At 38.5% G+C, this 14,732-nt stretch overlaps 1 protein-coding gene across 1 annotated transcript; it reads right to left on the reverse strand.

Annotated features, from left to right (window-relative positions):
- Positions 1 to 6,824: 6,824 nt before the first annotated feature.
- LOC105449275 (regulator of G-protein signaling 19) lies at positions 6,825 to 14,198 on the reverse strand. Its single transcript, XM_011688392.1, has 4 exons — positions 13,894 to 14,198; positions 13,211 to 13,219; positions 11,163 to 11,571; positions 6,825 to 9,319 (listed from the first exon to the last, which is right to left on the reverse strand). The coding sequence occupies exons 1-4, from the start codon at positions 14,196 to 14,198 to the stop codon at positions 9,080 to 9,082; spliced, it is 963 nt and encodes a 320-aa protein (XP_011686694.1). The 3' UTR covers positions 6,825 to 9,079.
- Between the last annotated feature and the right edge of the window lie 534 nt (positions 14,199 to 14,732).

The following is a 14,732-nucleotide window of genomic DNA, read 5'->3' on the forward strand; positions in this document are numbered from 1 at the left end:
ATGTTTCTAAAAATAATCACTAGATTTTACGCGAGAATTTCCATGTCAGTATAACATATTTTCTCTGTCTGATGCGAAGTTATATTCTCCTATCTGTCTGCAGTTAGTTTTCTTTAATTTATACATTACATGATTATATATTTAAAAAAAATTAGTCACTAAATAAGTGATAATTGTTCTTGACACGCACAGAAAGCGCACATTAATTCTCATTATCGAACAAATTATCAGAGCATTGGATATTGAACGATTTACACAACCATTTCCAAAAGTGACCTCGATTCCGAGTGGCATATCGCATATCGGATCTCTTCAAGGCCGTTCTACCAAATGAGACCCGGAATCGAACACGGTACACTTCAAACGAGGTTTTCGATCGTACGTGAGATTTCCCCTTCTCTCTCTCTCTCTCTCTCTCTCTCTCTCTCTCTCGTTTCTTCTCGCTATAAGTGTTATCAGACTTTATAGTTCAGAATATTATTTGTCCTTCGGTCTTCGAATTTTGAGATTTCACTTTCTTCGTTAATGACGATCATCTATAAACAGATTCCGTTAATTAAAACGGTCTACGCAATTCCAGTTTCGATTGGAACAAAGTTGCAAAGTTTATTAAAAATTTCTGCTGAATTAATTTAATCCAACAGGAAATTTATCCGTTATGTTAGATTTATTGACCTTTTTCCTCAAGCATTTCTTATAGCGAAATTCGACACAGTTTATTAGAATTCATAAATATGGAAATAATAGTCACTACGCGAATGGCATGTCGAGCTAATAATAATGGCCGTAACGAAAGCTCTTTATAACCGCGTATAATTCGCCCAGAGAGAGAGAGAGAATCCTGCGGCGCCGATCCAGTCCCAATATTGTAACCGCGAATTACTGGAAATGCCTTATTTTGCGAATGTCACATACGGCGGTAAAGGGGAAAGAAAAGAACGAGACTCTGTCGGCGTTCTCTCTTCGTGTATAGACAAGCCAGAGGCCCTCTCATTACAGATTCCGTGCAGAGTATTTGATTACCAGCGACGATAACAAATTTCAGTAATGCGCGTTGAGAACGAGGAGATAATTAATATCATCGAACGCGTCTCGCGTATAAAATTCCTTCCACCGAGGTGAATGCTACGTAGCTGGAAGAGAAGAGAGAGAGAGAGAGAGAGAGAGAGGAAGCATGTGCCCGATGCGGACGTACGGAAGATGTAATCCAACGTGACACTGAAGCGGAAAGTAACATCCCGAGGCAATGTAACTCGACGATGTACGACGTGATGAACGAGCGCTCGCCGTGAATCATTTTATGAGTTTTATAATATTGTGGCCAGGTTTATATAGCCTGTCTCAGAAGTCGCGCACTTTCTCCGGGCCAATATAAAAAGAATGATGGTTGTTTCGTTACAGACGATTTAAAATTCTTAAAGTAAATGCAAAGGAGAGCGAAATTGTAATACGTAATTTGCGAAATGCAAAGCATGAATAATTTTATATAATGAACGTAAACGTAGTTACAACAGTCAATAAGTTGATCAACGATGACGAAGAAGTATTGTTATCGTATAATATCGTTATCGGAGACTCGGAGACACACTTCTACGGCGATTTACAGTAAAATCGCATATGGATCGCCGCTAGAAATTCCAGATACGCGGTTTCACTAAGGAGCGGCCACCACTGGAAAGGGTTAAAGCGGAGAAGGAAGGCGGAGAGGAGCCGGGTATGGAAGGCCGCGAAAACGATGTCAGCACGACGAAACGCAGCGCAGACAAACGGGGGCGGGCGGGGGCCGAGAAAGAGTTTAAGCTGGTTCGGTTTTCTCCTTGGCCTCTGGATCACGATCGTTTCCATCGGAGCGCGCCCGGGAGAGCAGCCGCGCTGCGCCGCGCCGGTAGCCAGGGGGCAGAAGCAAAAAAATTCAAAGCCGACGCCACTCATGCCGGCGAACGGATTTTTATATCGAGCACATACGGAGCCGCGCGACGTGCGTACGATAATGCATGCGCGTGTATGTGTGTGTGTGCTCACGATGACTCGCGCGATGCTACTGCACACGCGAAAAAAGCTATATGTATTTAGCCTTGTACAGATCAATACGCACAAGTATCTCTACTCTCTGATGAAACATTTTTTATGTTACTTGGATGAAATTATCAAGCTATTGAAAAGTATTTTACAAAAAGAGGTTATGCAAATTTTCTCCCTGCAAATTTTTTAATCAAAGTCGAATAACGCTCAGTTCAATAATAAAAAAATCAGATAACTTTTTTTTAGATTAGTATTAGAAATAAAAATATTTAAGATTTGAAAAAGAAAAATTATCTTAAGAAAAACTTATTTAAAAAGTCCATTTAATCTATAATAGTATAATTTTTTTTCATAGACCACCACAATTATCTTCTAAAACCGTAGGTTTTCTGGTTTATAGAAGGCTTAAGATAATCTTTACTGATATAAATTATTCTAATTGAAGAAAGATATTTCTATCGGCACTCAGTTACATAAAATGAAATTTAAATTCCGATTATAGTGCTGCGATTAATTTGAAAATTAATATGAAAATGAAGAAAGTCGAATTTTCATATTTGCCACAAATAGACGTTTATGCTTGATATAGGCTGAGAAACATTTTTAACTATTAATGTGTACGGATTGCACGCTTGTAAGGTGAAGAAAGCGGGTGCATGTTTCAAAGACAGACTTCTCCTTCCTCGAAGCGAGGGAGCGCGAAGGTATACTTTGTCCAGGAGTTGTTGTATGTATCGCATCGGATTTCACATGAGGTCTGTGGTTCTTTGGAATGGATACTCGCGCGGTTATGGATTACGATCACGATAGTTTGCAGCCACGGCTGAGATGCTGCGCGTATACATAAGACATACAAGTACATAACACACGTGAAACCTTTCGATTCACCGATTGACCCTTAGAAGGCATGCCAAAAAGAAATCTATTTGAGGACTGTTACGAAAAATAAGTGGTTAAAGATCGTGATATTTAGTGCAAGAAAAGTACTATAATGCATAATTAAATATAATGCATAAAATAGGCATCGCGTCATGGATAAATATCAGTCAATACAAAACAAAATTTTAGACGAAAATTATAGCAGGCATTTAAATTACATAAATGTTTTTTTTTTAAATATATTTTTTAAAATTATGAACTTTTTATTTAATATACAAATGCGTTATTCTAGGAAACAATATATATCAGAAATATGCATACCAGATACAGTTACTTACAATTAGTTCCAAAAATGGAATTTATGTTCCTGAGTTTGAATTACGAATTATTTCTACATTTCTATTTATGATTAGGATATGCACATTAAATAAAGAAGGCATACATTCCGGACAAATACAACTAAAGTTATTTTTAACAAAGTTGATAATGAGATTGTATACTGACAATTTATTTAACCGACGAAAGACCTATGCATCTATTGACTTTAACAATTGATGATATCTTCTCATTTGATATAAAATTATCAATGAAAAATAATTAAATGTAAATAAAGTTTTCATAGATTATAATAAAAATAAATATTTAAATTCATAACACAGAGAATACATATATAAATATATTGAAGGATTAATAACAAGATTATTCCTATAATCACTGTTTTACTAGCAGTTGTTAATAATTAAATTTTTGCACGCTGCATTAATTTTGTAATTTTTTTAATTTTAAGTATAAGCTTTATATTATTTTATAATAAAATACATATATTACAATTATAAATTATATTACCACGTATAATTTCTACATTGTCAACAGTAGATGAAATATATGTACATATATAAGTATACTGTTAATGGTGCATAAATTATTAGTTTTCACCAGATTATCTGTAGAGAAGCAAGTTTTATTTTATATTATAAAAATTGATAAATTTTATTATACATTTTTATTATAACTTATAAAGTAATCAGATCCATATTTTTTGATACAATTAGATATTATTTTTGCAATAATCAATTTGTTTCATTGAAAGAGTGACAAGACTAATTTTTATTTCTAAATAATTGTAAATGATATTAAAGTCTTTTATTTTACGCGATTTTTATATCCAACGTTATTGTGCATTACAAATTTCAAGATGTTCAATCAGTTTTATTGATTTTACACACATTAAAACATAATTTTATTAAATTGAATCTAGTCAAATTTTGAATTCTCTAGTAGTTCTGTGTTATTTTATAATAATGTATTGTAAATATAAATTTGCACAATATTACCACGTACTGTTCTATATTGTCAACAGCACATAATTCAGCTTCCATTAGACCGTCTCAGGGAAACAGTTGTTTTATATCACTACGTCAAAATTGATAAATATCAATTTTATATTATTTTTTAATTATTATGTATAAGTATTTGATCTATTTTTTAAATAAAAAACAAGATAATAAACTTTTTAGTAAAATTTTATCCAGTATTCTCATTTATAACGTATTTTATTGCTGTAAAATAATAACAAGTTTTTGATACATATACAATATATCTTATTTAACATATAACTGTATATGTATTAAATAATATGTTATTCAAAATCAATATAATAAATAAAATATTAAATTAAAATTTGTTGCGTTTCGTTTTCAATACTTGTTTGTCCGAAATACTTCTTCCAAATAGTTTAGTATAAAATTCAATCTAATAAGTAAATTCGTATCGTTTGCATTTAAAGACAAATATAGGTTTAATTACAAATTTATGAAATTACACTTACCTGTACACGTTGCGCCGAACGAGGTCACTGGCTGCTTCGAAAATAAAAGTCGGAAAGTCAACATATGCAAAAGGTCGGGAGAGATTGCATGCACGATCGCAGCTGTGCTGATGATGGGTCTGGCATGCCCTTACCTCTCCGCCCTACATAGATTTTAAGGGAGATTTCCTCGTGAAAAAAGAAGCAGGGGATCGAAGGTTGAGAAAATTTGTGCGTTTATTAGTGAAGACGACGTTCGAGCAATCTCACCGCTTAATTTCATCGACGATGCCGACGCGAGGCCTCCGGAAGTCGCGTTGAGGTCCTTAATGAACAGCCCTGCTAAAGATAGAAGAGGAGAGAGCGAAGAGTGTCCGAGTATCTTCGACGAAGACGGATTTAACTTCTATATCACAAAATTTCTATATCACAATACTTCTTGCGACTTGCTTGCAAAAATTGCCAGCGAAAAGAAATCAAACGAAACAAGGATTTATAATGATAACAATAGTCGCATAACAGCAGTAATAATGATAATTACTCTATAACGATATAATATAATAACGAGAATAATGATAAGATAATATTGCATTTACAAGTCTTAAAGGGACTTCTTTACGCCTATTTATATGCCGTTGTCGCTCTATCCTCTTCTCTCTCGATCTAATTGCGCAATTTCTCACTGCTTACGATTTTCACCGTATCACGTTCGTCTTCCGCTTCTCGGTGTCACGCGAGCACGGCGTCGATGCTAGAATTTAAGATCGACTTGAAATTTCCACTAGGTACCCGTCTTTCGTTTTCGGTCGCGGCGGACGGGCTGTCCTCGCGTCGAACAAAGAATCGAAGATTAAAAAGATTCACGCGTCACCCTCTCGCATTCTCTTTCACGGTTACTCTCGCACGCTCGCATTCGGCACCTATGTGGAACATAGCACATATTTTTCTGTATATTTATATATATATTTGTTCTCTCTTTATATTTATATATATATATATTTATATATTTATATTTATAATCATTAATATCCCTTCGTTCATTATACCTATCTATATATTATCTACAGGGCAGTAGCCAAACGCTGACTGACTGTGCGAGTGTTGTCGCTTGTGCTATCCGCTCGCGACGATACCGACAACTTCGATTTGACTAGAGAGACGCGCGCTCATAACATCGTCTCACGCCTCCCAATCACGATGATCCCCGGGAGAGTTCACGCGCGTCCATTGTTTATGTGTTATTTATAATGGTTGACTTGTCTACCTGTCGCGACGTAATACCGATCTATGTCGCAAGTGGAGATCGCGCGGGCGCGCCGCGATGCGCTCGAAATTCTATCGCTCTCTTGGTCGTTTCATGGCGCGGCGAATATTACGTTTATCCACTGAATATGCATGCCAGCGAATTCCTGAGAGTATATTGTTTCGCGAGGAAAAAAAAAACAAAAGAATAAGTATGCAATAAGTACGTAATGTGAGGTCTCTTGAGCTTGCGATACGCCGTCGCGGTCTCGGCCGAGCGTCGTCGTCGTTTCTCTTTCCCCGATCGTGACGCAGAGATCGGTCCCACGACGTGAGACGAGATGCTAACGGTGGCGGCAAGTTTACATCTGACATTCATTTCGCATGACTTGTGTCTGACATAAGTATACGAACGCGCGCCGGGAGGAGTTATACTTCGGGACATTACTTTATATTAAGCTGGCTATTAATCTTTGCGTTTTAACATTAGTCGCGTGTTTCTGACACCTTCCCATATTTCTTCATGTAATAGTATTCTGAGACGACCCTCCAGCGCTTGCATTACTTTACCATTGTCAAACACAGTGCTACGCGCGTACATAAATATTGCACTAGATCTCAGATGTAAACATACTACAGGGAACATTCGTGCGACACTTCTGGAAGCAGAAGATATAAATCCGAAGGCGAAGTGAATCGTTCGAGTCGAAGCGCATCGCGGACGAGAGGAAATTCCGGTGGCAATTAAGCGGGCGCCGCGGCGCGAATGATGGTTGGGCTTTTCGATCGTGCATCGTTTACGAACGTCGATGATGCTCGAGATGTCTCGTGTCGTGTGTCACCCTCTTTTACTTTATTTTTATTTTATTTTAAATCCTATTCCATACTTATACTTATGAATTAGCGTTAAAAGATACGTCCGCACCGCGACGCCTCAACTCGCCTCGCTTTTCGTCGAGCGCCTCTTCCGCTGTGTGAAATTTCTCTTTCTCTCTTTTTTTTCTCTCTCTCTTTTCGCGTTCCTCCTCTTTCATTGCTCTCATCGACGATGTCAGTTCAATTTTGATGCGACAGCCTCGACTTTTCGCGCGAGTTTTCGAGGGACACTTGGTATTTTTTTTTCTCGTGTTTAGGCCTTTTTCTTCCACGATCGCGCGTTTCCGCGTGACGATGACTAGATTCTATACGAGCGTACGCGCTTTGTGTCAGCGTCAGTACATGTGTGTGCGTGTCTCTGTACACGTATGCGTACGTACGCGCGCGTGTGTTTGTGTAATCGTGTATATGCGTATACATGTGATTCGTGTCGATTGAGTGTCATTTTCTCTTTGGTGATCGTCACATTAGTTGACTTCAACGCACGTTCGATTTTTGGTGTGTTCTCGCTGGCAGTAGCTCAATATCCGCCATGGGGATGACGCACCAGAAGTGGCGAAAATCCCTGTCCATCGGTAACCCGTAAAAGTGTGGTGAAAGCGAAACGAATCGAGGTATCCTTGATGTTTTGCCGAAAAAAAGACACTCTCTTTTTCTCTCCCTTTCTCTTTCTCGACAATATCCTCGTTTTTCTGGATAAGTGTACGTACGATTTTTTTGCGACCTCGTCCTTCCCGAGGAGGAAAACTCGCGGACTCTACTGGTGATTATAGAAAAGTGCACGCGATAAAAAATGCATTACGATACGTTACCCTGAAGTTACAGCGGGCTGTATGACAATGTTGACTCGATTCTCCCCCATTCATGGAAGGTAATGTCGCGGAAACGAGAGAGAAATAGAGAGAAATAGAGAGAGAGAGAGAGAGAGAGAGGAGAAAGAAAGAGAGGAAGGAAGAGAAAGAGAGCAAACAGTAAGTTCGATCTTGAGCAGATTAAACCTATGTTCACGAAGACACGCGACATTCTTGACTAATCCTTGCTACGCGCGTTAATCTTAAAATCACAGGAGACACAATCGCGATAAAAACCGTCCGGGGAATCAATTGCGTCCTGAGAGAGGGATTAGTATTCATTATTCCGCGAAAGTTCAATTCACGAGTGGAACTTGTCCCTTCGCAAAAAAATGCATACTCGCGGAATTTCGGTCGAATACATATGACTAGAAATATGTGGCGATTATCATCATCATCATCATCTCTTCAACATCAAACGTGTCAGATAATTATAGTTATGTATTATGTTGTGAGCATCTCGTTTCGTCGAACGTGCCATACTTAAGTCAACCTCTTTCAGTCTGCTTGGCCTCTGGCAAATTGAGTTAGAATCATATCTCGTCAACGTTTTACACGCGCAAATTTAAGTAAAAAAAAAAAAAAAAATACTCAGAATCTAATTTGCCTTATTTGCTAATAAATATAAGAGGATACTTCGACTATTTGTAATGGCTTGTGAAAGACATAAGGTATGTGATTCAAATCGAATTCGCTTTTAAGCCGAGAAGAGCGAAAGAGAAAGGGGAAGCTCGCGAGTCGATCTTCTACTCGAGCTCTTTTGTTAAGTTACAGCTACAACGAGGGTAAGATCGCGAGGCTCGAAGATCGATGGACACGGGAGGATCGATGGTGTTCGCGTTTTGGTGCCCGTCATCCCCGTGCGATCGCGTGACCTTCCTTTCTCCGGCTATACGATCCACCGTCCCCGCGTGTGCATGCGCTCTGCACCGAACTGCTGAAAGTGGAACGCCACGATTTGTGATTTTACGCGACCGACCGCGATCGCGATTTCGTCGTACGTTCAGTCCATCATCATCATCATCATTATCATCATCGGTGTCGTAATGGCTCGCGTGCAATGGCGAGCGCGATTACATGGCCCCGTTGCGCCTTCGCGTGGAAGAGCGAATCACTGAACAAGCTCCCGGCTTCCGTGCGAGCAATCTGACGCGACCAGAAAGCTCGTCGTCCACCCCCGTGGGGGGGGGGGAGGGATGGAGAGATTCCCTCCTGCGAGGGGATTAGCTTCGTCAGCCATGTCCGCTCGGGCGATTCCTCGCCTCGACGGAGGCTCTCCGACGAGGGGGGTGTTTTGCAAGCCCCTGCCGAACGGCTCGGCCGATCGTGGCTTTGATGAAGGTGCTTGATTTTAGAGGTCTTGGTCCGCGCTCCCGACGTCTCTGGACCATCACGATCACGATTACGTCGCTCCTCGCTTGCTCTTCGTCTTCCCACTGTGCTCCTGCCCGCTGCCCGGGCTGGGCGGACCGCTGCTAGTCATTCTGGCCACCCTTCGGTAAATCTCGCTGTTGACAAAACGCGGATACGAGTCCCGGTGCATGAGGGTGTAGATTTGCAGCTGCGCCTCGTCAAAGGTATGCGGCGTAGGCTCCACCATGTTGCGATTCACGATTTCTCGCACCCGCGAGTCCAAACTCACCTGCAAACAACAAAGAATGTGGATCAATTAAAATTTTTGTGACATATTGTTGATCACATGTATCTAAGAATTTTCTGCATGAAATTGCAACTTGTATCTTATTAATATTTAATTTATAAATCATTATTTACATGCAACTTTTTCTTCCTATCCTATGTATTGTAGTAAAATTTTTCAATTCTACAATAGTTTATTATATTATCTGTATCATATAAATAATTTTACGATGATTCTTCTCTCCCTCTCTCTTGTAAAACAATAATGTATAATAAAATTTATAAGTTGCATCTCTTATTCTTTTAACTAATTATATGGATATAATATTTTTAAGGACACATAATACATAAGGACATATAATATTTTTAAGACGAATCCAATGGCCTTGATAAAGATGAACATGTTAATACATAAGTTTTTTAACCAATTTCGCAACAATTTTTCTTTATCACAAAAGTGGCAAAGCACCGATATATTCAAAGTTATAAACAACGATGAAAAAACTTTCCGAGAATTATATAGGTCATAATATGTGTACGACGTACCCTTAGCCGCGATCGTTTTTACGTTATCTCGTAAAATTATCTAGGTGATTGCAATAATGCACGGACGTGTACCGTACAATTTGCCGTAATGTTCGAATAGCAAAAGAAGGTTCGTGCATTCGCCCCGTTTGGGTGAATAAGTCGTTAAAGGGGTCACTGGGTCACTAGGTCAGTCGGTTAATATGGAAGAAATCAGTCACGCGCATTCGCAGCTTTTCTCAAACGAAACACTATATTGCAAAAGTATATCTCTCTTCGCTTCAAACTGATGCATTTAATTTCGCTGCCTCGTTTTTCTAATTCTTGCGCGTCCGTACACTCGACTTTTCGCATCCGATAAAATGGCGTAATTAGATAATACGTCCAATAACGTTATCGATTCTATCGTCAAAGCTAACAGCTCTGGAAGCTCTGGTAGGAATTATTTTATGTTATGAAATGTGTAAGTGCTTATGATGCATCGCACGGGCTATTCAAAGTAGTAGATACTGATCGCATGACGCTGCGTATGCCATTATATTAACTAAATAGATGGTTACGTTAGAAATTGCTTATATATTTCCAGGCTATCTCTACTTCGGTCGAACGTACCATGATAGTAGAGCACGTTTTTCCCAGAAAATAAAAACAGTTTGTTAATGTCGCGTACTTTCAAGCGTCACATAAAATAGTTACAACTCCACTTTACAATAGTCATTTTACCAATATCTATATATGTGTACATGATGTTGTTATTCACACTATTTTAATGTAAAATAATATCACTATTTTATTCAAGAACAATATACTACTGTCTGTCTTACGTTGTTATAAGCGAAATTTTATTAAAGCTATCTAATAATCGCGAGAAAAAAAGTAATAAATAAATTAATTCAAAAAGATTTCAAATTACTAAATAAATTAAAAGAAAAGAAACATAAAAACATATAAAAAATATGAAAACTTTGTGTGTGTGTGTGTGTGTGTGTGTGTGTGTGTTTCAAGATAAATAATAGTTTTGACTAGATCCAAGACATCTGGGGAGAAGCTAACGATAAATCATAATGTTAATTTGAAGTTACCGCAAATTTCAGCTGTCGCCAGTAATTATACTTTAATAATAATAAAAATATCTTATAGCTCTATTTTTATAACGCAACTATTTTTATAAGGCAACATAATTATATCACTTTATATAACTGTAGATGTAAATAATAAATCAGCGGTCATTTGCTGGCTGTTCCTGGGTGGTTTAAACGAGTTACAATTACGATTTCTTATCACGCGTATAAGTAAGTATTTTCCACGAAGAGTTTACTCACTTCCTTTGGCGAAAGTATGGATATGTAATCCTCGTAAATGTAGCGCGCCTTCTCCTCGATCGTCTCGGGATTGCTCTCCCTCTTGAGTTGCTCGCAGGCAAGCCAGAAGGCGATGTTCTCCTCGCTGTACTCGCTCACGAGAAACTCTCTGAAGAGCTTGCGGCCGGCGGAGCTCCTCATCAGTTTTTCGAAGGACGAGCCCCACGTTCGGACCTCCTCCAAGCTGCAGCGCTCCGGACCGCCGTCGAGGCCGTCGAGTCCGTCGAGACCGTTACCCGCACCTGCACCCGCGAAGTCGGTGACGCTGATGCCGCTGCTGTGATCGCCGCCGACACCGGCATTGCCCTTTTTCTTGCCCTGATCGCCCGCACCGCCGGTACCCGTCGAATTACCGCCGACTGCCGCCAAACTGAGACGACAGCGCACGTTAGAATTATCTCGCAAGCCTCTCGTTATTGTTATAAGCAAAATCGTGTAGGATAATCGAGACTGTTAATTGAAAAGATTGTGATATGAATGACGAAAAATTACCAGCTAATTCATTTTGCTTGAATCGCATTCGAAAAAAGTAGCATTTACTTGTATTCTATGTAGATTTTATATATTACTCTATAATCGAAGAGAATAATTAAAAATAGTTCTCTTCTAAAATAATTAAAAATAATTTTCCTTGTATGTCTGTTTTCGTGCAATTATTTTAATTTACTTTACGTTGCAATTATAATAAATGAAAGGCGGATTTTCGATCGGTTCTGCCGATTAGGAATTTATCACAGATTATCGATAGATATTGATGTATAGCAATTGATAACCAAACGAGTTAATTATAACAATTGTAATATTACATGATGATTCTGATTAGCAAACATAACGGAAGAAATATAAACGCAAAAGTAATGATAGATAATCAGGAATGAAGGGAGGCAGGCAGGCAGCGAGGAAAGATGTGTGGAAAATGAATATTAAACTTGGTAACCTCGAGAAATGAAAAGATATAAAAAATGAGTAGTTGAGGGAGGAGTATAAATCTGGCGGATGCACACACAAATACAGCAGGAAATGATAATGGATGATGACTAATGATCGTCGGGATAGCTAATTTAATCGAGATTGTGGATAACGAGATACAAAGAGACGTAAACGAGCGGCATCGAACCGAAAGAAAATATTAGTCGTGTCGATAACAGGCATAGAACCGGGTCATTGGAAGGCCGATTCTTTGTGCTTGATGACGCGGCTGTCCTATGAAGTTTGCGAACCACAACTGCGGAAATAAACGGAGATTCTGAACGGTTTACACGACTTGATCAATTGGCAAATAACGAAAATGATTGTTTCTGTACTAGTTGCCATCTGAAATCGATCAGACCTGCATTTATTTCTAAGTTTCTTAAATTTTTTTTCACTTAACTGAATAAGAAAATAATATTCAGTAATTTTATAGTATTTTTCATTGTGTGTTTGTAGATTTATTATCCATTGAAATTTTATTTCAATATAACACAATAATTTCTTTTAAAAATCTTTCTCAACTTATGACAAAACTATAATATAACTAATGAAAGAGACAACTATGTATTAAAAAAACTGTAATTTCAGATATATTATTGCTTTTGAATGAAGCTTTAGACTGCTGTCGAGGGTGCGTTTGCCTTCGAGAGTTAAGGAAGAATATAACGTTACGCAACATAAAACAAATAAAAACCTTATGGCCAAATCGAAGAGACTCCTTACATTTCAAGTATTTTTCGAAAAGTTCCTTCACATTAATATGACGAGGCAGTTAAGAGTATACACCATACAATCGCATACTATCGCGGTAGGAATTCAGGAAATGCCGTTGCACCTCAGACAGACTCTTTCGGGTCGATGCCAGCCCAGAGTGAGTAGGCTACTCGCGTATAATCTGTAAAGATGGCTCGCGTAGGAAGGACGCGTGGTATGTGCATAACCCCGTTTCTGTGAGCCGTAATACGTGCATTACGATAGCATCATCATCGACATAACAAACAAGCAGCATTAACGCACACAGTCCGTGGCCTGCTTACCATTTATTCCTACTTGTGGCATGAAACACAGAAAGGCAATATGTAGGTATGTCTGCACAGCAATAAATGGATCACACGCGAGAGTTTAAAGACAATGGACCGATATCGTTTCAATGGCGAGAGGTTCAGTAGATGAGGTAAGCACGAAAATAGACGCGCGATAACGATAATAGCGCGCGTTGCTCGCTTTCATCTATCTTATGCTAGCGATTACAATGAAAACTCTTTGCGCTGACTTTTCAGTAACTCGCCATCACAAGCACGTAATTATAAAACGGGAGATTGAAGTCATTTCGCCCGATTCGGAGGTCTTTACATCTCTATTCTTCATTAACGATTTGTCCATTGTCGTGTGAATCGAATAATGTCCTTCATAATTTAATAAAATGTTCCGTACATCGGTACGCTAACCATTTAAAAGACAATTCAACGCGTCATTGTAAAGGAAAACAATTCGATAGATCAAATAAAAATCTAAGAGATAAAAAGAATTTTCACATTTGATTTTTTTTAAATAAAAGTTATCATCATTTTTTGTCTTATAAATAAGCGATTACTATAAAATGTTAAATTTACATTCTAAAAGAGCGATCAAAAAAAGATGACCGAGTTTCGTATCAGGGATTTCCTTTAGAATCAATCGTATCGATGTACGAGACGTGATCGGACAGGATCGATAATACCACGAGCAACTGCAGCAACAGCACCAGCATAGGCAACAGTTGTCCTTCTTCGATCGGCCCGTGAATCCGGCCGCCTGGCGTTGCTGTTGCTGCGACTGCTGCTGCGACGCGGGCGCCTGTTGCTGCTGCTGCTGCGACTGCTGCTGCTGCTGAGACGATTGTTGCGGATTACTATGCTGCATCGTGGACCCCGAGGCCTGGCCTTGGTTCTGTGCACGGAGGCGGCAACCACCAGCTACACCTTCGCCGCCTGTCCCGTGACTAACGCCGATCCCCATTGCGGTTGCACCAAGTCCACTCGACATCTGGAAGCGACATCCGCCCTCTGAATCCGCGCACCACGTGCGAACGAGCTTATCCTGATTCTAAGAATAGAATTCTACTAAATCAGTGCCTTCCGGAACACAATGGACCACTTGTCGGTTTTGTGATTTGTTTACGCAAAGTGACTGACATTGAATTTTTTTAAACATATCTTCAAATATAGGTTACAGACTAATAATATGAAGTTCTAATACTAGTATTGTACATATTTAGTACATATATTAATAGAAAATTAAACTATATAATTTTTTAATTATAATAATAATTATAATATAATCTAATCAGTGTACAAAGGTAATAATCATTTATTAAATATCAATATGTATAATTTACCATCAAGATATAAACAGATATTTTTATTGCAAGACGAAGATAATTATAAGAATTTAATTTTGATAAATAAATTTGATCAATTTTTTTTATTTTTATGTTGAAAATAACTTTGACAAATTTTGGAAGGGAAATAAATTAAATTGATTCTACGTTAAAAGTTGATTTTTCAATTAAGCATTTAG

The sequence above is a fragment of the Wasmannia auropunctata genome, unplaced genomic scaffold (assembly GCF_000956235.1).
Source record: "Wasmannia auropunctata unplaced genomic scaffold, wasmannia.A_1.0 LD336076.1, whole genome shotgun sequence".
NCBI lineage: Eukaryota > Metazoa > Arthropoda > Insecta > Hymenoptera > Formicidae > Wasmannia > Wasmannia auropunctata.